At 45.7% G+C, this 21,248-nt stretch overlaps 5 protein-coding genes across 5 annotated transcripts; 1 reads left to right on the top strand and 4 right to left on the bottom strand.

Annotated features, from left to right (window-relative positions):
• Positions 1-710: 710 nt before the first annotated feature.
• Positions 711-1,695, bottom strand: GL218_08968 (Catalase-related peroxidase; the record flags this gene model as incomplete). The annotated part of the gene is made up of 2 exons (XM_033585785.1): positions 711-1,540; positions 1,599-1,695. The coding sequence occupies 2 exons, from the start codon at positions 1,693-1,695 to the stop codon at positions 711-713; spliced, it is 927 nt and encodes a 308-aa protein (XP_033440112.1).
• Positions 1,696-2,385: 690 nt separating this feature from the next.
• Positions 2,386-5,451, bottom strand: GL218_08967 (polysaccharide deacetylase; the record flags this gene model as incomplete). Its single annotated transcript, XM_033585784.1, has 2 exons — positions 2,386-4,895; positions 4,950-5,451. The coding sequence occupies 2 exons, from the start codon at positions 5,449-5,451 to the stop codon at positions 2,386-2,388; spliced, it is 3,012 nt and encodes a 1,003-aa protein (XP_033440103.1).
• Positions 5,452-8,644: 3,193 nt separating this feature from the next.
• On the top strand, positions 8,645-10,978 carry GL218_08966 (Transport protein particle subunit trs85-2; the record flags this gene model as incomplete). Its single annotated transcript, XM_033585783.1, has 1 exon — positions 8,645-10,978. The coding sequence occupies one exon, from the start codon at positions 8,645-8,647 to the stop codon at positions 10,976-10,978; it is 2,334 nt and encodes a 777-aa protein (XP_033440104.1).
• A 3,907-nt stretch (positions 10,979-14,885) lies between these two features.
• On the bottom strand, positions 14,886-15,370 carry GL218_08965 (hypersensitive response-inducing protein; the record flags this gene model as incomplete). Its single annotated transcript, XM_033585782.1, has 2 exons — positions 14,886-15,189; positions 15,249-15,370. 2 exons carry the CDS (start codon positions 15,368-15,370, stop codon positions 14,886-14,888), a joined length of 426 nt encoding a protein of 141 aa, XP_033440105.1.
• A 4,001-nt stretch (positions 15,371-19,371) lies between these two features.
• GL218_08964 (Ankyrin-1) lies at positions 19,372-21,018 on the bottom strand (the record flags this gene model as incomplete). Its single annotated transcript, XM_033585781.1, has 1 exon — positions 19,372-21,018. The coding sequence occupies one exon, from the start codon at positions 21,016-21,018 to the stop codon at positions 19,372-19,374; it is 1,647 nt and encodes a 548-aa protein (XP_033440106.1).
• Between the last annotated feature and the right edge of the window lie 230 nt (positions 21,019-21,248).

Raw genomic sequence — 21,248 nt, 5'->3', positions numbered from 1 at the left:
AATATTGTGTGTAAACTTTATATGTGAGGTTATTTTATATTTTATGTCTAATATATAAAACCATCCACATAGTTAGTCGTATGGAGCAGTATCTCAAAAAATGAATAAAAGTAGCATACCAACTATCCTCCAGTGTCTAGGTTATGTGAACGAGCCATATCGACTTGACCATTCACTAATATGCGCATCTCCAAGTAAGCTGGCGGTACTTGAAAAGTTCAGGTGGCAGAAACCCAGGCAACGAGATAGATACATCCCCCCAAGTACCTACTCACGAAATAAAAGTTATATATCCTAACTGCAAACCAACTTTCAACCGACGCCCCTCGCTTGGGCGACTTGAGGTTAGAGAAAACCCCACTGTGGTGTCTTATGCTGAACCGTTCTTCCCAAAAAAGAAACGTGACTTGACAGCAGATGCCTAACGAAGCCGGTTTTTCGTAGGTCTTGGATTCGAATCCCCTGCCCCTATCCGAGGGGGTTCGAATCTGGGACTGAGCTTTTTTGATAATTCTTTTTTTAGGCTTTTGGAAAATCATGGTTATTTTTGTATTGTTTTTAATTTATTTATTTTTATCGTGTTTTTAACGTAACGATGTATGCGAAATAAAATATAGTTTGATATTCGTAGCTGGAGTAGAAGATAGATAGGTATTCATACACTAGTTGACCTATATTGCTTTTGGTAGCTAGCATCAAATATTCCATCTTTAAGCCTCACGCCTCTCACGACCACTTATAAGATAAATCCCCGCGCGTACCTCCAGCAGCGGATCGGCCGAGGCCTCGACGCCTTCAACCCTGGGGATCGGGTCGAAAATTATCCTCTTCTGCTGCGCGGCCTGGTCGTCTACCACAGACTGCAGTTCGATCGTGCCGAGCTCGACGACCCGTCGTTCTTCCGGCCACTTTGCCGTGTTATCATCGGTTATGTCTCCACTTTCCGCGACCTGTGCCGTGAGCTTGAACACAATCGGCCCGGACTTAAGGAGCTCTGGCACGCCGTCGTAGAGGAAAGATGGAGTTTTGTCTTTGAGCGCGGCTTCGTCGAGATACGCTTCCCCGGCTGAGGGCACGATGCGGTACCGGATGAATGTCTCCGTGCCGTCGGCCGCGACGAACTTGAACGCGTTTACGCCGAAGTACTTTTCTTTGCCGAAGCTGGCTGGTGTTGGCTTCGGGGCTTGGATGAAGGCTAGTGCTTTTGGGTGCGAGGCTAGGTATTCGCCGATCGAGCCGTCTTTAACTGCCGTGAAGAACTCCAGGGCGTCTTGGCCGTTCGAGCCTGGGAAGCCGTCTACGGAGTGGGTGATGATGTCCGTGTGCACACGGCGAGGAGTTTCAGCTAGTAAGAAGCGGATGGCGAAGCCGCGGGGGTTGCCGTTGGGATCGGTGTCTGGGAGTTCTGGGATTCCGGTCGAGCTGGAGAAGCGTGCTATGATTGGAGTTGAGGGGTTGTTGAAATGAGGTGCTTTTGAAAGTGTTTTTGCTTCTGCGGTGGGAGTAAAGGTGCCTTTTAGTAGGACGCCTTTTGCATGGGCTATGGAGTCTTGTTAGTACATCTTATGATATGTAAATATTAGTTGGATAGAGCATACCGGGTCGAAATCCGGCATGAGGTCCAAAGATGCTATGTAGCGTGCTAACTATGGCACTGCTGGTTTGGACAACATTTTCATCGGATGGGAGAGGCATAGTTATAAACGACTTGTAGCAAGAACTCTTGAACTTCACTTGAAATACTTGGGTGATTCTTTAACTTAAGCAGTAATTATTAGAGTATCTTCTCTTGAGTATAAAGTAAGGCTGTGTCTTAAGGTTTTTATACATACTGCCCCCCCGGCGAAGGGTCTGATTAATCAACAGCTTGCCATTGGACGTTTACCATTCTTCCCATCATGGCGACATTCCTCCATGTGTAGTATATTACATGCATATGTGTGGTTGCATCGAGATCTACCCCAGCTCTGAGTACGAGATGTAAGCATGCAACTTGGTGACTACTTCATACAATGATACTAGGTGATAGTCTAGACGGTCTTGATAAATTGATTAATATAAGTATGTGTACCTAAGTAACTAACTAGTTAGAAGGTTATTAAACATGTAATTCCTTATATTTCTCTACCAATATTAGAAATATAAATGCTAAATAAATCTTATTTCACTATATACATGTACCTTTAAAGAGACTCGTTGACGATAGCTTCTTTCATGAAGTGGAGATGTACCAGGGCGATTACTAAGACCACTACATCGCATCCTTCACAATTCAACTCTTATACGAACAAGTCAATACCAATCGTTTTTTTATTAAGCACTAATCACACAGCAACAATAACCCAGTTTTATATACATCATACCCCCTGTAATAACCATACCCCCCTATTGTTCCTCACCAGGCAGCGGTGGCGCATTCGGATCCATCATGCACTGGTCCACGCGCATCAGCTGCTTGCCAGTCGCCTTGGCAATCTGGATGAATTCCTCGAGGTAGCTGACGGTGCTGTTGTACAAGTAGTGCATGACGACGATGTTACCGCCCGCTGCGACGTCTCGCTTGAACGCCTCGAGCTGCTTTTCAGGGGTGTCGGATTCCGCCCACAGCCAGTCTTCCACGTCCACGCTCCATTGCACGATATACGGGTCTTCAATGAGCGCCGCCAGACGCTGTCGCATACGCGCGCCTTCCGTGCCGAAGGGGGGACGGAAGTACTTGGGCGTCAGCCCGTTGAAGGTTTCTTTCACGGCTTCGATGTCGTTCGTGTACTCCCAGTCGATAGATGCGTCGTCTGCTAGGCCTTCTAGAGGTGGGTGCGTGTAGCTGTGCAGCGCGATCTGGTGTCCCTTGGAGGCCATCTCATTATAGATGGCGCTTAGATTCGTGGTCGGGTCCCTCAGGGGCGCGCCTACGGTGAAGAATGTCACGGTGATTCCTGCGTCGTCGATCGTCTTCATGACTTGTTGCGCAAACACTGGGTCGCCGTCATCGATGGCGAAAGCGAAGGAGTTAGGTCGCTTGCAGGCGAAGATGAATTGGCCGGAGGGTAGTTTTTCTGGGACTTGGAAGTTGTCGGGAACCTCGTTGACGATCTCGATCTTGGAGAAGACGGTTGCGGCCGTGCTGTAGAAGCCCTTGAATGCGAAGCCAATGGCCCGCTTGCGGTCGACGTTAAAGTGGTTTAGCGGGATCCAGATGTCCGTCTCGGTGCTGTACCGCGAGGCTTCGAGGGAGTCCCAGGTCTCGGGATAGGGGTAGATGTCGTTGTTACACTTCTCGTTGTGCTGCTGGAGGGCGACGGTAAATAGGTTGCTTCCAGTGTAAGCGACGTGGAGGTAAGACCCGTCGAATTCGGTTAAGTCTTTGCAGGTCTCAGATACTTGCGTAACCCACATGAGATCCGAGTCGTTAGTCTGTAGCGTCATAGTGTTCCTTTTGAAAGTCACAGTCATCCCCTCGTCCGCTCCGTGCCATTGTTCCAAAGCATTTGTTTCTGAGTTGGCAAACTTGTCAATCACGAGGTTAGTAGCTTTGCTCGGGGGTGCTGGCACCGTTTCGGTAGGACCAGATGGCTCGATAACCGCAGGGGGGACATATTCGACAACTTCGTTTCCGCAGTACAGGGCCAAGGGACCGAAAGTAACAGCCTTCTTCAAGTTGGAAATGAAGATTGTTTCAAACTTGGTAAGATCAAGTCCCTTAAACTTGGAGAAGGGGATAGAGTAGAGCTGCTCCTTTCCGTTGAAAGTCCAGCCGAGCTGTTTCGACGTCACCACAACATCGTTGGTGTTCTCGGTACCGCACTGGCCTTTTGTCGAAGAAAGCTGGACGTCGAAGGTTGTACCAGCTGCAGCAGAGATGCGAAGCGAGATTCCTCCGTATTGTTCCGCATCGATGCAGCCGAGCTGGGTGTACCAGTACGAGTCGGTATCAACGGGTGTGAAAGTCACCCTGTTGTTCTTGACAACGACGGACTTCATAGTACCGTCGTCGCTACTTGACTTCAGCAAAGCGTTGTAGTAGAGAAAGGTCAGGCGAGATTGGGATATAAAGTCGTCGACGAGAAGATGATCGCACTCAGCAGCAGCTTCGCGAGCTACGATCGGCTGGACTTCTGTCGCTGCCGAAGCTACGGCTGTAGGGACGGCGGCAGCGGTGGCGCTGACTTGCTGTGGCGCGGCTTGGCTGTCGGACCAGCCTCCCCACGGGTCATCCCATGGGTCGTCGTCCCACCATGGAGGCTCGGTCGGCCAGATAGGACGGGTAGTAATAGTAGGCCATCCTGGGCGCTTCGTGGTAGTTGTTCGTCCCGTGGTCGTTGGTTTTCCGGGCGTGCTCCAGCTTCCCGTACTGGTCTCCGTCGTCGTAGTAACATCACCACTGGGTACAGTCACGGAGACAGTGGTCGTGACGGTGACTGGCGGCTCGGGCTCAGTAGGGTCGGTAGTGGGCACCGGCGTGACTACGGGTGGTTCGGGGTCCTCGGGCGGTGGAACGCTAGCGCATAGGAACTGTACGTTGTCCAGCTGCCACACGTTGTCGGTGCCGGTCAAACCAGCCGAGAAGCCGTACCATAGGACACCAACGACTCCTTCTAGGCCAGCTCCCTCCCAACTGTTTAACGGGATGTTAATTGTCTGTAGAGAACCGCTCAGGCCGTCGAGGGTGTAGTAGAAGCTCTGATACTCGGTGCTGGAGCATTCAGCGACTGTCTGGAGCTCAATTGAGACGGAGGCCGCCTCGGGACCCTTGATGTTGAATGATATGGAGTCGTATCCGAGCGCCACAGTGTCTAGGCAGTCAAACTGCTCGTAGATATACGATACATCGATGTTGTTGGGCGTGAAAGTTAGGATACCGCCATCAGTGCTGGTGGCGTTCATGGTCTGGTCATCTATTCAGGGGTTCAGCACTTAGCCCTGTGGAAATTGTTAGAGAATAATCTTACCGCTTGTAGCCCCCTGAAGGGAGTTCTCGCCAGTCTCCCATTGAGAGAAGTCGTCTACCAGCAAATGGGTCGCGCATGTCTCGACCGGGGCCGGGGGTGCCGAAGAAGTTGGAGGCGCCGGAGTCGAGCTGGGTGGTGCCGGGGCCTCGGTAGAAGTTGGCGGCACTGGAGCTTTAGTGGAGGTTGGAGGCGGTGGTGCTGGGACTTCGGACGAGCTTGAGGGAGGTGGCGCGGGAGCTTCAGTAGAAGACGGTGGGGGTGGTGCAGGAGCTTCGGAAGAAGTCGGCGTGGGGACCGGCGTTAAGGTCTCTGGGGGAGTAGGGGTCTCTGTAGAAGCCGGCGGTGGTGGGACCGGTGTTTCCGTACTAGCAGGAGGAGCGGGAGGAGCAGGTGTCTCAGAGGAAACAGGAGGAGCATCCTGTCTCTTAGGCAGTCTAGCACCCGATACGCCGCTCACGAGCAAGGCGGCGGTGATACCGCCAATAACCTTAGTGAACCTCATGATGAGTCCCTGGATGGCTCAAGGCTGGACGATCGTCCGAAATTCAGGTCTTCTGGCAGCATGATCGAGACTTATATTGACAGGTCTGATCAGGGGTCATCCTCGCTTAACAGGAGAATTTTTTCTCTTTCAAGTAGACAAGATCCAAGGTTACATGTGGACAGGATCGTAAAGGTGCATTGGAATGGCTAAATGAGCTCTGCTCTCAAGCAATATTGGCTGAACCCAAGATTGCGAATCTGCATGTCCCAGACAGGGTTCTCCACATTCTCGATCTGATGGGTTATACAGCAGCCAGGAACACGAGTAAATTAATATAAGAGTCCGGAGTTATGACTGGCGGAATACCCGGACCGGCATTTTGGAGGCTTTGAAGAGATTTTCCCTTCTTCTTTTTTCTGTCAATATGCCAGATCTGGGCTCGCTACATAGCTCTGGGGGGTACCATCTATCATTTTTGCTACACTACAGATGCACGTTAATGTTGTAACTTGACAACTCTCTTCCCGAGGCAAACTTACACATAACATCAAACCTCAACTCCGACCCCTTATAAAGTCATTCGACTTGTCATGATATTAACTGTGTTCCTGCGAGATATACGAGGTGGCTTGCATTCAATAATGAGCCTAGCCGAGTACGGATGCATATAATAAGCCGGTCGGCAAAATGCCAAGAGGAGAATAAATAGAATGGCGTCCATAGCGCCGGCATAGGACATTAGAAAGAAAGCGTCTTGCAGCTAGCCAGCCAACCGCTAGGGCTAGCACGCTGCCGCCGGTCAGCATTCGAGTTCGCGCTAGAGACGCTTTCAAGCCGGGAGCATCGACGGTGGGCCAAGCGGACGAGGCCTCGTCAGCTCAATATACACGTATGAGGAAAGATGGCTCGATTATCGCGAATCGGTCGGTACATATGCAGCAGGGGGTGTTAGAACATATACGGCATCTCTTTCTCTGTGTGTGTATGTGTGTATATGTATGTGTGTGCGGTGCCTGAGCGGGTCGGTTCGCTTACGAGCAGAACTTGTCATATTAAAGACGGCAGACGGGCAGAAATGTAGGGTAACACTGCAGACAGTAAACGCGAGCCCTACTGCAGCCAGTATTGCCAATTTATCCTATTGCATGTTCAGCCGCCTTGGCAAAAGTCGCAAACACGTTGTTTGAGGTTTATATTACACATTGGAATTCCTTTTTCATCGGACTATCCCTAACCTAGTTGCCTTCTCGATGGCAATCTTTTTTTCTCACATTTTGTTGTCGGGCACTTGATATGTGTGGCCAAATTTATGACCGGCAGCTTACAGCATGAGATTGGGTCTAGATCTCTTACGATCTCTTCCGAGCTTAGATCTCGATTATTATCTGAGTCATGCCATTTCCCCCTTTAATAAGCCTCCTTTTTAAAAAGCTTCCTTTGCTAATAAGAGCTCTATTGTTTAAGGTGTCGTGTAAGTAATCATCACGCTACCAAATATCAACGATTACCATTTTCGGTCAACTAGTACAGTGTGAGCCAATCAGCTTCTTCATATACTGGCCAGGGAGCCAACTTGGGAATAATTACCTGTTGGGTCTTTCAAGTTAGATATGGCTTCTGCATCAAAGTAATGCATGTTGAATTGATTATACAATTTTCATCTTTGTCGATAACTCTTGAACTAATGAGTTTCGAGGTCTAGACCCCCTTCCACTTATTACATGGCTATAGCTGAAATTTAATTTTCTAATCAAACCTCCCACATAACTACCTAAGTACCCTTCTTCAATAGGCCAATAGTTTAATTCAATCCGTATACCTGTGGCAAGGCAGCGAGCGAAATGTGTAAAATTGTCTTGACTTGGTGAATAGATAGGTACGCAGCAATATCCAACGTCTAAACTGCCGGATCTACTGCAACCAAGAACGTAGTAAGGCTAGGGACAGAAAGACTAGGGAAGCTACCGGTAAATTACGGGTGAATGAATCTCAGCCGGTAGCAGAAGCTGGATGGACGCGTAAGGCGCATTCGCTGAGTTGCTTGTTGCTAGACAGATGCAACGTCCCATCTCACGTAACACCGAATGGAAGCAATCGCGCTTTGCTATTCTGCTTAGCGGATCGACGCCTTCATGGAGGATACGTTGGTTTTTAATATTCATAAGGAATGGTCTCGACTTCTCTATTGTTAATTAGAAGACGATTTACATATGCCGTGCTTGTCTATGAGATGTGTATAATAATAGCAACAGTAGCTTTGAGATAATACTAAATTAGGTATGTAAGCAGAATTAGAATTTAAATAATAAGGCGCATCACGAGTTATAAGTGACATGAGAAGGTAAACTTAGAATATCATAATGCGCATTTGTAAGACAACTTAATTGTGTCGGGCTTGCAATAGTATAACTATAGAGCTTGTCGAGTTACAGATTGTAGTTATAATGTGTTACTAGTAGGCTTTCTATAGCTCTTAAGTGTACCAAAAATATTTTAATAAGATATCTCTAATGATTTCTTACGTCACCTTATTCATGTTGAAATTTCTCAAGACTTATGGAAGTGTGGCTTTACTTGTCGCTCCTATAATCATAGGTGGGTACCTAATTTAATAACTATTAGAAGTCACTCGATCGGTCGAGTTAGTTCATAATCAATGAAATTTAAAGACGCGTAGAGCACAAAGACTTTTAGTTCAAGTTACCTAAATTCTTCTCAATATCTTCCAACTTTTAACAATTATGATTGTACAAGTTCAAAAGGTTGGAAGATTAAACTTTGATGTTTAGTGACCCGCATTTCAAGTTTGCATCAGCCTCAAATTACCGCTTGACACTGCTGGGGTAAATTGTGGCTCTGCTATCGGATAACGGATACTTAGCCGGGACGGGACCTTAATTCTGGTTGACTTTCTAGCTGACTACGTTGTACCCAATTTTGTTTAATTGAATGTTGAATGTTGAATGGGAAACTTGACATCGTCAATGTCGAACCCAGATGCGCAATTCGGAACACAGGATTTGCTTGTTTAACCCTTATGAAATTATAAAAAACTGTATCACGTCACAGCACTGCAAACATTTCACCGCTCTACAATATCAACAATCGTCATCCTTCTTACATTCGTCTTAGATCGTCATATACAGATGCGACACTCGGCGGTCGAGTCGTTTCGAGGGCCAGAGTACCGTAGGCATACCTGTCCGACTTGATGCCGCCTTCCGATTATGATTCACAGGATGGGAGTGGTTCACTCCCTGCATCCCCCGTAGCCGCCTCCATCTCGAGGGTTCAGAAAGCCCGTCATACTCTTAACGATGTATCGCCATCTCTCTTCCGCTCCGAGTTCAGCCTCCCTTACCGACGGTCTCATCCCTCTGCTGCCTCGCTCTACGCATCTACTCTATCGCCACCCGCTTCTCGCTCCCAGTCGCCTGTCGGTCGCCCACCGTCGCGAATAGCCGCTGGTTCTATATTTGGCGCAGCTCCGAACAACGGCCTCGCACTCGCTTCTGGCGGAGGGGACAGTCCGGGAGATCCGCTAAATCTTATTCTTGGGGCATTCGTACCGCATGTCGCGATATATACCTCCGAAGATACCGATGTCTTGTTAAAAGAGAAGGGCTTTAACCGCGGTCTGTGGGAACTACTTAGACCCTTCGGAGAGCGCGTCCAAGGAAAAGTTATAATACGGGATAGCAACGGGTCGAGTAGGACATACGAAGACTACTCAATACACTTTGTCCAGTTTGGAGAAGGTATTGTACATCCAGAACCCGTGACAACCGGTTTAAGACCTGCGTCAGCCCCGAGAACAAATGGAGCCTCGGAGAAGTCCAGCGGCCCCGGGAGGGGACAAGGGATCACAATTCCGGATGTCGAAGCCGTCGTAGATCGCCATCTAAGGTATGCTGAAGAGTCATTATTTAGCTTACCTCAGAGTCCTACCAATAACGGCCTAGATATCGACATAGCCTCACCGTATTATGCTTTATATTTACGTAGATTGCTCTCGGGCCTGCCCCTGGCACCACACGAAACATTCGCGCATCCGGTTGCTTGTGTCATCGCAATAAGCTCCCGGAATCCGACTCCGATCGAAACTCTTAGACGGTTATACACCGAGTCCAGCACGGGTGACAGACGTTTACCCAACTGGGTCGATGCCGAGTTTTTACGTTACTACGTCCTTGTTCATGAGGAAGAGAGAGATGATATAACGAGGTCTATGTCACTTTTTGACCAGATGAAGCGCAGTCTCGGTCTCCACTGTCATTTGCTTCGGATAAGGGGCACGCAAAGTGCTGCTACCGACGATGACAGCATACCCCTTCCCCGGAGCGAGTGGATGTCGGCTGCAGAAGAATTAGCCGACCTCCGAAGGAGCGAAGACCAAGAAGACTTCGAAGATCCGACGAGGTACATATTTGAGTCAGACGCAACTGCAATTCGCACCTTTATTCGCGAAATGGTTACGCAATCTATAATACCTACGATGGAACGTCACGTGTCTGTATGGAATGACCAAGTAGCCTCGCGCCGAAGGGGACTTGCAGGCCGGTTTGTTGGCTTGACTAAACGATGGGGTTTTGGAAACAATCCTAGGTCATCAGTCTTGGGGCAGAGCTCGGGGAGCAATTATGATTCACTCGGATTCTATCGCCAAGACGCCGCCGAAGCTATAATGCGGAAGTTGGCCGACTACGCCTTTATGCTACGAGACTGGAAGCTAGCCCATTCTACATACGAGCTTCTCCGTACTGATTTCAATAATGATAAAGCATGGAAATATCACGCGGCAGCAAGCGAAATGTCTGCTATCAGCCTCCTCATCATGCCTCAAAATCTATCGGCCAGATCAAGAGCGGAAACGATAGACACCGCATTTGAAGCAGCCTGTTATTCGTATATCACGCGTTGCAATGCACCATACGGCGCGCTACGATGTCTCGCTCTTGGTCTGGAGCTCTTACGCCTACGCGGTGGATCGAATGTTGATAGTGCTGCGAAATGGGGGATTCGCCTATTGGAGAGTAAGATATTGGGTCCCGTAGGAGACGCGCTAATTAAGGAACGACTGGCGGTTTGTTATGCATCTAAGCAGGGCATGGGGACACATCTTTGGGGCGGTAGGCGGAGGAAATCGGCGTTGTGGAGTGCGCTTGGCGCTGAGGCATGGCTAGTTCAGTCGAAATATATCCAGGCGCAACGGTGTCTCAACGAGGCTCGCAAGACATACTCGGACCTCCCGAGCGGAAACGGCATTGATAAGTTCAACTATGCCAGCGCGTTCCTGCTCGGCATTGGAAAGCAGCTTAACGACAATCTTGAATCAGATGACCAGGATGACGACGCAGATAGTGGTGACGAGAGCGATGTCGTGGACGAGGAAAGCGAGGCCCTGGATATGAGGGGGAGGCGCGTTAGTACGCTGGGACTTCCCGGGGGCACGGCCGGGGCGGGCTTGGAGACGGCGCCTCTGAAAGCGCAGCTTGATGCGTCCGAGGAACAGGATACAGGCGAGGCTAAGGACGATTTTGGTTAGGTACCTAGGTGGTTAGACCGGGGAATGGCGTGGTATATCTTAGAGAAAGGGGGTTCTTAAATGTTATTGATATAGCTATTTATTTGTATGAGGGTAATTAGGGGAATGATTACTTTTGTTGTAATGAAATGAGGGGTCTTGTTTAAGGTCCCTTTTTGAACCTGATGAATGCTTTTCCATTTTGACTTGTTTCGTGAGGGTGTGTTGTGAGTATAAGGAATAAGGGGTATCGCGCCGTAGACTTGTAAATTTATTTGTTTTCTTCTTAGGTGTTTGGTTAACTGACTCGGCGTTAGGTAGGCGATACCATGTGTTAATTTCTGACATACTCGTTACAAGCCTATTTCTACTATTAAGCTTTTATTTTCATGGTGATAGACTAGTTTTAAAGCTTGCTAATAATTTGTCACTGCGTGCTATTCAAACTTTTCACACGCGTACGGATAATATTAAGGAACCTGTAAAAGTTATTTAATAATTAGCTATTGAAACTTAGACACGAGCTTACCTCTCCTTTAGTTTCGTGAAGTGGTATTGAGAGAGGTATACTCCAGTGGTGATAAGAGAGAATTGTCCCTTTTTTCATTGGAAAATGTTTAATTTACTTCTAAGAACCGTCTATGCCTAGGTGAAAATTAGTAAAGTACCTAGATAAAAAAAAGGTTCCTACTTGAAGCATTCTAGACCTTATGTCTTTTATAGAGATATTAACTACATTCCTTTAATTACAACTATAAGTATTAATTCAAATAGACTACTTAACGGAAGTTCTAGGTAATGATATAGTCCTATATGAGGTAAGCGTAGGATATTGTAGTTAACGCGCTGCCATATTATATTTGGCGTCTTTAAGTTACTGCTCTTGCCAAAAATTTCGTAACGGCATAGTTATTGATATTTAATACGGAAGAAGAACGAGTATACATGGAAATTCAATCGCGTATAGTTGTTGAGAGCAAATCTGTTACTTGATTGATTACTCTAACTTGTATTCTATCTATCCTTATGTATGCTAGTCAGGTCTTTCATCCCGGAGGGTTGAAAGACCTTTGACTGGATAACTACATCTATCTATTACATATTTCTTCCAGTCTATTCCGCAGTTGTCATTAAAAACCTAAGGGTTATAAATAGAGCTTCAGTTAGTTATGCGGTATCATATAAACGAATGTACTCATATTTAAACCTAGAAAAGAAGCTAATATCTTCTTATGTCCACTTCGACATCACGGACTCGGGTATTTAGGAAAATAGTGTCTCTAATGCCGACTGAGACTTCGAACCTATGCGTATATAGTCCTTCTATTATCAACGACGAATTGGTCATCTTATGTAGAAGAAAAGAGACAATTCTTGACAGATTCATCCACTGGGTCTTTAGGAGTGTCATAATATCGGTAGCTTTACAGCTGTCCGTTGCTTTGGAATATTCGTACACCCCATGAATATGAAGGTGATAGCGCAAGTCATATAGAGATACTAGAGTATATCGGATGTTCGAGTCATCATTTACCCAGATTAGAAAAAAGGTCGACAATTGATTTTCGAAAGCTATTATTATAGTCGTTTCTGCGGGTAGAGTCAGGTGTCGACTGTCAATCCATCGTGGGATCGTATCTACAATGCTGTATTGTAAATTGTCCATGTTGTGTTGATTAAATTTCGAGATCTGTGACTGCCAGTATACTGGTGGGTAATCAGGGTCGCTGTTAACAAAATCCATGGCGGATACGATGCTAATCGTCTCTCTAGAGGCTCTTTGAAGGTTTATCGTACCTAGAATGGTTAGCTAATCGAGAATGTATACAAATTTATGTTTACATACCCATGTAACTGTTTTTAGGGAAACTCCCCAAAGGTCCAATAATTCTTATGCGGTCAGGTGGTTCGATACTGAAGATAGATTTGTGAATACTACGATAACATAGTACTTCGCCTTCATACAGTTTCTCTAGGAGTATTGCAGGTCTAGACCTCAAGTCATTCCCCATAACACAGTCTAGAATTGCAATCCATAAGTCTTTCCCTGGTAGTCCCAGAGGGGCAGGACATAGAGTTACCGTTAAAGTCAATCTGCCTGGTGCCAGTTCCATTTTAGGCTTTGCCTGTCGAAAATGCGACCACATCGGCCGAACATAGTCTACGCCTAGTTTGAATTGCTGCGGAATAGTTGCCAAGATGCCGTTGCGTATGTTGCGATGTCCGGGCCAGGGGTAATAAGCTAATATTGAATGATCATCCGACCGCTTAAGGATTTCCTCCTGAAGTCGGCGAAACGCCTCGATTAAGCCCTCCCCGTATATTAGGACCATATGGACATCAAAGATACCGAGTAGACAGTATGCCATATCTTCTTCTCGAGTCGTTTGTCTTGAGGAGGCCCATCTCATTTTCTGCGCCACACAGTAATTTTTAAATATACTGCCTATGGACTTGAAACTAACGCCGCAACTGGCGCATTGATTTGGAAAATCTGAATCCATGTGTTCCTCCCAAGGCTCATTGTTAACGGTGTGGTTGAACGTCAGGACATCTAAATCAATGCCAGTTTGTTCTAACACATAATTAGGTAAGAGGTAGGTAGTTAAGAAAATGTTAAATTTAGTACAAGAGTGAATGCTGACCTGCGATTTGAGGGGAAAGCATATAACGATCACCAAGAAACTCCCAGTTTTTGTTGTAGAATTGGACGTCATGTGGAGCAATTAGCTCCTGTAATGTCCATCCACGGGTAAACCATCGGCTTGTGGGAAGGCCAGCTTGGTCTTGAACGTCTTCTAGAAATGCGTAACAAACGTTTGCAGACTCATACCATGCAAACATGGAGTTAATAGCTTCAGAAAGCTCGGCACTACTTCTCTTGTCTATACAGCACGTATCGATCCAGATATATTCATATCCGTCCAGTTTTGCCCGATGACAGCTGCCTTCGACCTTTTCGAATCCTCGTTTTTGTTTCCATGCTGAATCCTTGATATTCAGTCGAGTTAGTAGATAGAGAATTGGGAGTGTATGTTGTCTACTAGATGTAAGATTATATGCATACCTACCTGTTGATTTTGAATATCTTGGAACAGAACTTCTCCGTCGCCCCAAGTATGGGAGAGAATTGCATATTCGGGCTTGTGCTCGCCTATGAACTCTTCTAGGCGAAATGACGTAGTGTTTAGGAGCCGCATATTGGATACACAAGGCAGTTTGTGTAATGCTTGGAGTTGACATGAAGAGAAGAAGAATAAAATATTAAAAAAGTATTAAAAAAGGAGGAGATAGAAGATGATAGAGAAACTCAAACCAGTCTATGACTTCCACATCAGCAACGTAGTAGCGACCCAATTTGAGGCCAGCCAAATTGAAAGTCGTGCATTGTAGCAGCGGCAGGCTCTGATGGAATAAGCCCTTAGTTTAGGTAGATAGTTTAGTTAGTTAGGTACATTCTTTGGCATTAATGTTTAATGATTGGTTAGAATTATCGTGCTGTATCAAATCGACTAATCATATTTGTTATTTATAACTTTGAAGCCCGATCGTAAAGGTGGGATGTAGCTCAACACCAATTAAAGGGGTAGTAAGTGGTAGCCGGTGTCCGAAGAAATTAGGCGCCAACAGCGCGACCGACGTCTTAAAACAAAACGTTACATGATTTAGTAACTAGTTATAAATTACCGAGTAATGATTCGCTCCTTGGTAAGGGAAGACGCCACTGCACTATGAACCAATAATCACTACAACTAAGTGACCTTGAAAATGATGCGATATTTGTATATTGAACACGCATAATTCTATCTAATAACTATCTATTGGGAACATCAACCATAATCCGGTTACGATAGTAACCGCTAAATGCCAAACGCTGCAATCATGCTAAAAGGATTCAAATCCGTCCATTCATATCGAGGTCGACAATTTACTCGAGGTTGAAGCTCTTGGGGCCGACGTAGTTCTGGACAACAGCGTTGGGCTCGTTGGTGGTCTTGAGGTCGGCCTTGGCGAGGAGGTGAGAGCCGGACTGGTTGCTGGAGGGAGTTACGGGCTGGGTGACGGTGAGGGTCAGGCCGTCGGCGCCCTTGGCCACAGTGAAGGTCCTGGAACCCTCGCAAGCACCATCCTTGATCTCAGGGAGCTCACCACCAGCGCCGGCGGGGCCCGAAGCAGAGCACTTGACTCCAGTGGTCTCCATGGTACCGGGCTGGATGACGGAGAAGGAGTACCTGGAAGTTTATTAGTATGTTGGTATGTACAGTATATATGGATCGAGTATAGTACTTACACACACTGAGTGCTGTGGCGGACGCAGCCAGCCGAGAAGTCGGAGACCGAGAAGACGGTGTCACGCTTGTCAGCGGTAGCGGCAGCAGCGGCAACGGCGAAGAGGGTGGCGGCGAACTTCATTTTGAATGTTGGTTGTTTTTTTCGGGTGAACGAAAGGTAAGTTGATTAGGTTGATGAGTTATTAGAGAATGTTTGAATGTGATTGCGTGATGGTGAGGCTGAAAAAAAGAAGAAACATATTCGGACGCACGAAGGGTCTTTATACTGATTTCTATCTGGGGTGAGTCTCATCTCGAGTGGAGCAAAACTAGTATGATCGGCGGTGCCAGTGACGATGGGCATGAACTCCAGCTCGTATCGGGCGGGGGTCACGACAACGTTGCCCCCTTTTCCATATATCTCCTTAGTTTCTAGTACTAGTTTCAACTACTTTTGTATATACCCTAGTAGATAGCGGTAAGTCTTTGGATTCTATGATGCCAGGTATTTACATACATTTGTTGTCAACGTTACGTAACTTTACAAGGTTAGAATACGCAAGGTTTTGTTGTAGGGTCGCCGGGGGTGTCTTTGAACAGCCTAGCTTGTTATTTGAACATAGTCGATATGTGTTGAGAAGCACTAACACCACCATCAAAACTACTTGTCATGGTTACATTAGTTCTAGAAGACTAACCTCTTCTCGCAATAAACAAAAAAAAGGCTGAGTTTGGGCGAAGCAACAACTGCCGCATGTAACTTAACTACGTCACTTCTCTCTCTCTGTGCCGATACCCCGGAGTTGGCGTCGACGACGGCTAGGGCAAACCACTACCGGCAGCTGAATACGAGGTGTTACTAGTGTAGTTTAGCCTTAACCCAGAGCCAATCATCGTCAACTAAGTCTATATAAGTGGTGCTATATTCAAGGAACTGGGGTTTGTTTCATAATCAGCCCTCTAAGGATCTTCACTCAGCTAGTTACTCAACAATATCTTGTTACAGTATGTTTACTAAGAGTCATTAATTAGAATAATTAGAAATATTTTATTGAATCTAAATACGTAACACAAAATATACTAGTTATTTCTTACTTAACTACAAGATAGTTAGCTACTAATTGCATCTTTCTACTAACGTTCTACTATATTGTACCTAAGAATTTAGAAAATAGGTACCTAACGAGAGATTCAAATAAATGAAACATGACAGCTCATGCGATATTAGATAGGCTATCTGATCGAATCGATTATCAAATCTAAGGATTTTCCACGGGGATGTTTCCAAACATGTTAATGAGCGGCAGTGAGGCTCGTGCCCTGCATCAAACTACACGTGTATAGATGCGTAATCAAGGGGGAAATCACCTGTCTCCTCGTGCGCGAACTAGACGTCTCCTGATATAAGTGGAGGTTTAGTGGGTGATCGCCAACTAGAAGCAATAAAGATGCATGGGTCGCCACTGATCTTCACTTCACCGCCTGCAGAATTCAACAACGTTGTATGTGCAGGTAAGAATCTAATTCCAACCTCATCATTCATTACATAATAACTATTGCTACAATATCAAACAGACGACACAGCAGGCGTCAACCACCTATCGTGAAGGATAAACAATAGCCTATTGATATCCGATTCTGGTCTTAGGTAGTAGATCCCATCAAATGTTGAAAATACAATATGCGTGTCAAGATGCTGAGGCTAAATCTTGAAGGGGGTGTTCTCTACAATGCTCTAGAGCTTCTATTGCCGGCATTAAGTTAGGACATGTGCCGTGTATCATTCTTCTAACCTAGCATTCATCATCAATACCCATTGGAGCCATGTGAAGCTTTACGATGATGAAACTTGTTATATTCTAGTTATCCCTAAGATCTAGGAAATTCATGATCCCGTCCGCTCTCCCATACATAACCCAGATATGATTTGATTAATAGTTGTTGCAGCGCTGACTAGCGAACACTAATCTAAACACTCCTCTTTCTGTTCCCCTATCAAGGCCATTTCCCCATTCGAACCTGCATCTTCACCCTCCACATAACCTTTAAGCACGTTAGCATTGTTAGTTGTGTCCGAAGCTCATTCGCTTCCTTAGCACTAAGATACGGCTAAATCCTTCAATACGTGAACCCTACTGCGGAACCTCTTGGTAGACTCGTCGTATCGCTTCTTGATACTTCCAAACGGGGTTGACTTTAATAGTAGTTAAATAAGGAGTGCATAGCGTAAGGGAGGTAGACGCCAAAGAAATACGACTAGTTGGCCAACCCAAGTTTCATCAGTACCTAGGTAAACTGCAAGCCGGTAGATTTCAATGTTCATTCAGAATTACTCACAAATAAACCCCAACACTCAGTCAGGAGCTTTTCGAAACGAGTTGATGAAATGTGCGAACGGAGAGCTAAGTAATGACAGCAGTGGTTAATAAAAGCCAGAAAATTTAAATATTGAAATCTTCAAATGCAGAACATTGATTCTTACAAACACAATAGTAATTAGCGTGAACGCCATTAGGGTATTTTCCTGCCTCGTAATTTCTTTTCCCTGCCTCACAAATTCTTCTGCTTGGAAGTTTGCTATCTTGCTCTGTAGCAAGGAAAGTGACGAATTAACCTAAAGCCATTTCATGTAAGTGACTGTCATCATGAACCTTGAAGAGATGCATAACTTGCAGCAGACTGAACCCTACTCGCACGACTCTCCATATCGGCAATATCGTTGAGAATATAGCTTGCAGTAAGGCCTGAATTCGTTAGGTCCCCGCCAAAGAGTCCCTGTTGGACGATATCTTGATAATTTATGATCGCTTTGATAATACCCAGTTCATCTCGGACATCTTTGATCTCACTAAATAGCTCTTCAGCTTTAATGGTCACTTCTTTGAAATTATTTTCACGCCCGAAAGTACTTGATCCGTTTTCGAGCCTTTGAACATGGTCGAAGAGGCTAGTTTCTTTTCGTTCCTACCCGGCAATTAAAAACAATATACTAGGTTAGAGTTGAATAGAATATGACGTACGATACAATTGATATAATCCGAAAAGAGTTCGCGAATCGATGGTCCGGTGTGCCAATCATTGTTGGAATCTTGGTGACTAGGATCTCGGTAAGTTCGGCCCCTTTCATAAGACCCAATACAATAATCCACAATCGTTTTCATCATATCTTTTGTAGACCCCGGCTGAAACTGGGCCCCTCCGGCCTCTATTTGTTTATTAAGGTGTGCGGTAAATCCTTCGAGCCATGACTGCTCTACATCGTCGACTGAATGCGAGGCGGCGCTCATGACCCATTCTAAGCACACCGTCTTAATAAGAAGGCATATATAGAACAACAATCGCTTTTACTTACTGTTATCTATCGTCCAGATCCAAATTTGGCTAACTCGCAGCATCGGCCAGCTTTTTGCACGATTATCCTCAGACATCTGGCCATTGCTAGGCTGCTGACCTCCTTCTAGCATTTTGTCGTTTTGCTTCGATTGTTTAGTGACAACCTGAGTACGACTACGACGATCTCTATCATCTTGGGCTTGCTTATTCCCCGGTTTGAAGTGATAGTACGCCTCATCAAGAGTCGCAGAGCTATGAACAATCGAACTTTTATAGGCTTCTATTAATCTTTTGGATTTTTTACCCGGCCCTGGGTGAGCATCTTCAGGGTCTTCGGTCTGCGTTCCAAACACTAGGAACGGCATCTACAATTATATAAGTCAGAACCTCAGCAAAAGCAGAAACGATAAAGAACCAAAGTAGTATTCTCACATAGAGAGCTGAACAAGGGATGAAGCCATCGTCTTCTTGATCTTCCACGTGCTGTGCGTCGTCGATAGTTATCCCTTCATATTCTTCACTTTGTTTCTTGCTTGTGGATACAATCGGTATCCTCTCCGCAAATTTCGGTCTCGTTATCCGTAACTCAGAAGTCCGATATGGGATTTCAAACCAGGTACTTTGCAAAAATGAGCTGACCTCGTAGTAGTTAGCAGTGATATTATTCTTTTCTTCATCATCAACGATTTTCAATAACAAGTCCTAAGAAATATATTAGCAACTTCTTCAATCTTTAGAACTAGAAAATTAGGAAATCGGAACAATAGATTATTCATGTTACCTTCATCCAATCGATCTATATTTGGTTAATTATAACAGGTAGCTGGGATCTTTGGGGATACATACATTTGTAGCCGGTAAGTGGATATAAGTAAATCTCAAGTTGTCTTTGCCATATGTAGCTCGAAGTTGAGAAGACTTGGCATCATCATCCTTATTGTCGAAGCTCCCCCCCATAATATTCTTGAGATTAGACATTGCTCCCGTCATTATCTTTGTAGGTCCCTTGCCATACACGGTATTCTTTACGTTTCGCGTCTTTCGAATAGTACCTGAAACATGGTTGGCCTTGTAGAACCTGGCTATAAGTGCTTTAAATTCTTTCACAGGACCAGAATGCTCAAACCTCAACCGCGGAGGCCCCGAAATATCATCGTCCTTATACAACTGCGCGATCGGAGGATCTTCCAATATGTCTATTATATGCTTCATAACATCAGTCTGATATCCTCCTGCGTCGGTCTCTTCTGCCTTGGCTTTGGCCGACTTGATGCTTTCGGTAATTTTATGTGTGCTTGGGGAAGTCGCAATGAGAAACCAGAGTACGTCCGGTTTTTGTTGTTGAGTAGCCAACTCAATAGCACTGAACTGGTTCGTCTCCAAGTATAGGTTGCGGGTAAGAAGTTCCTTTGCGATTTCGTGCCTCTCAAATTTTGTTGCCGCCCAGAAAAGAGCCTCGTCAAAAGCTTCCTGGTCATTCTCGAGAGCGTCTAGGATAGACTTTTGCATTTTTAGTATTCCCTCCGTAGGAGTTAACCCTTTATATGAGAGGAGTTTTTGGTAGACGGCGGGATTACGCTTGTTTTCATCAGGCCAGTACTTCAACAGTATATCCAGGGGCCCCAAATTCTCATCTTCAATCGCCACTAAGAGTGGTGTCTTGCCTGTGTTGTCTGAGATATTCGCTTGGTTATACCCACACAAAGCCAATAACGTATTCATGCTACCTAACTTCCCCATCCTCGTTGCTGTCATCAGTGGAGTATTTCCAGCCGTGTCTTTCAAGCCAATCTTCGCGCCTTTGTCAATTAATGCTTTGATGACTTCCTCATGTCCTGAAGAAGCAGCGTGGTGTAATGCTGTCTTTTTCTGTACCCCACGAGCATTAACATTAACACGGAATAGCATATTTTTGTCAAGGAACATTTTCACCATCTCTGTATAGCCGCCTTCGACGGCAAGATGGAAGGGTGTCTTTCCATACATGCTAAGCACTAGGGGTTTCGCCCCTAATTTTAGAAGCAACTCTACGCTGCTTTCATCCCCGGAATATGAAGCATAATGTAAGGGAGACCACCCATAATTATCTTCTGCTTGTATATCAGCATTATGATTCAAAAGCAGTCTGACAAGTGAATGGTCGCCCGTCTTGCAAGCTGTGTGCAATGGTTGGCATCCCAGGAAATCTTTCTCCGAGACAGACGCTCCCGCTTCAAGGAGAGTTTCGGCCGCCCATTCAACGTCTTCCTCAAGTGCAATATGCAGGAGGGTGTTCCTTTGGGAATCGGTCGTATAAATGTTTATCTGGTCCCGTGGTAACGAGTTTAGCATCTCATTGAAACGCTTCACATTGTCATCATGATTGTTTGGGGAATCACTGAGCTCTTCAATAAAGGATTTGAGACTGAAGAACCGCTCTATTATAGTATTATTCGTTTTGCCATCATCGGCAGCCATAATTGAGCCCGGGGCTTTCAGGGGCGTATGTCATGGACGGTTCTAAGATAAGCCCCAGAATATCCAACCGTGTTCCTGTCTAAGAGTGCCAAGAAGTTATAAGAAGAAGAGTTGTAGAAGGTGCTAGATATATTATACGGTAATGTTATTAAATAGTGATGCGGGGGGATTGACTTCTTATACAGGCAGCGAGAAGCTTTGGCTAACACCAGGCTCGTATATTCCATTTC

This window comes from Daldinia childiae, assembly GCF_008694065.1.
Source record: "Daldinia childiae strain JS-1345 chromosome Unknown Scaffold15, whole genome shotgun sequence".
NCBI lineage: Eukaryota > Fungi > Ascomycota > Sordariomycetes > Xylariales > Hypoxylaceae > Daldinia > Daldinia childiae.
The sequence above is the reverse complement of the archived record's forward strand: the minus strand, read 5'-3'. Positions and strand labels throughout refer to the sequence as shown.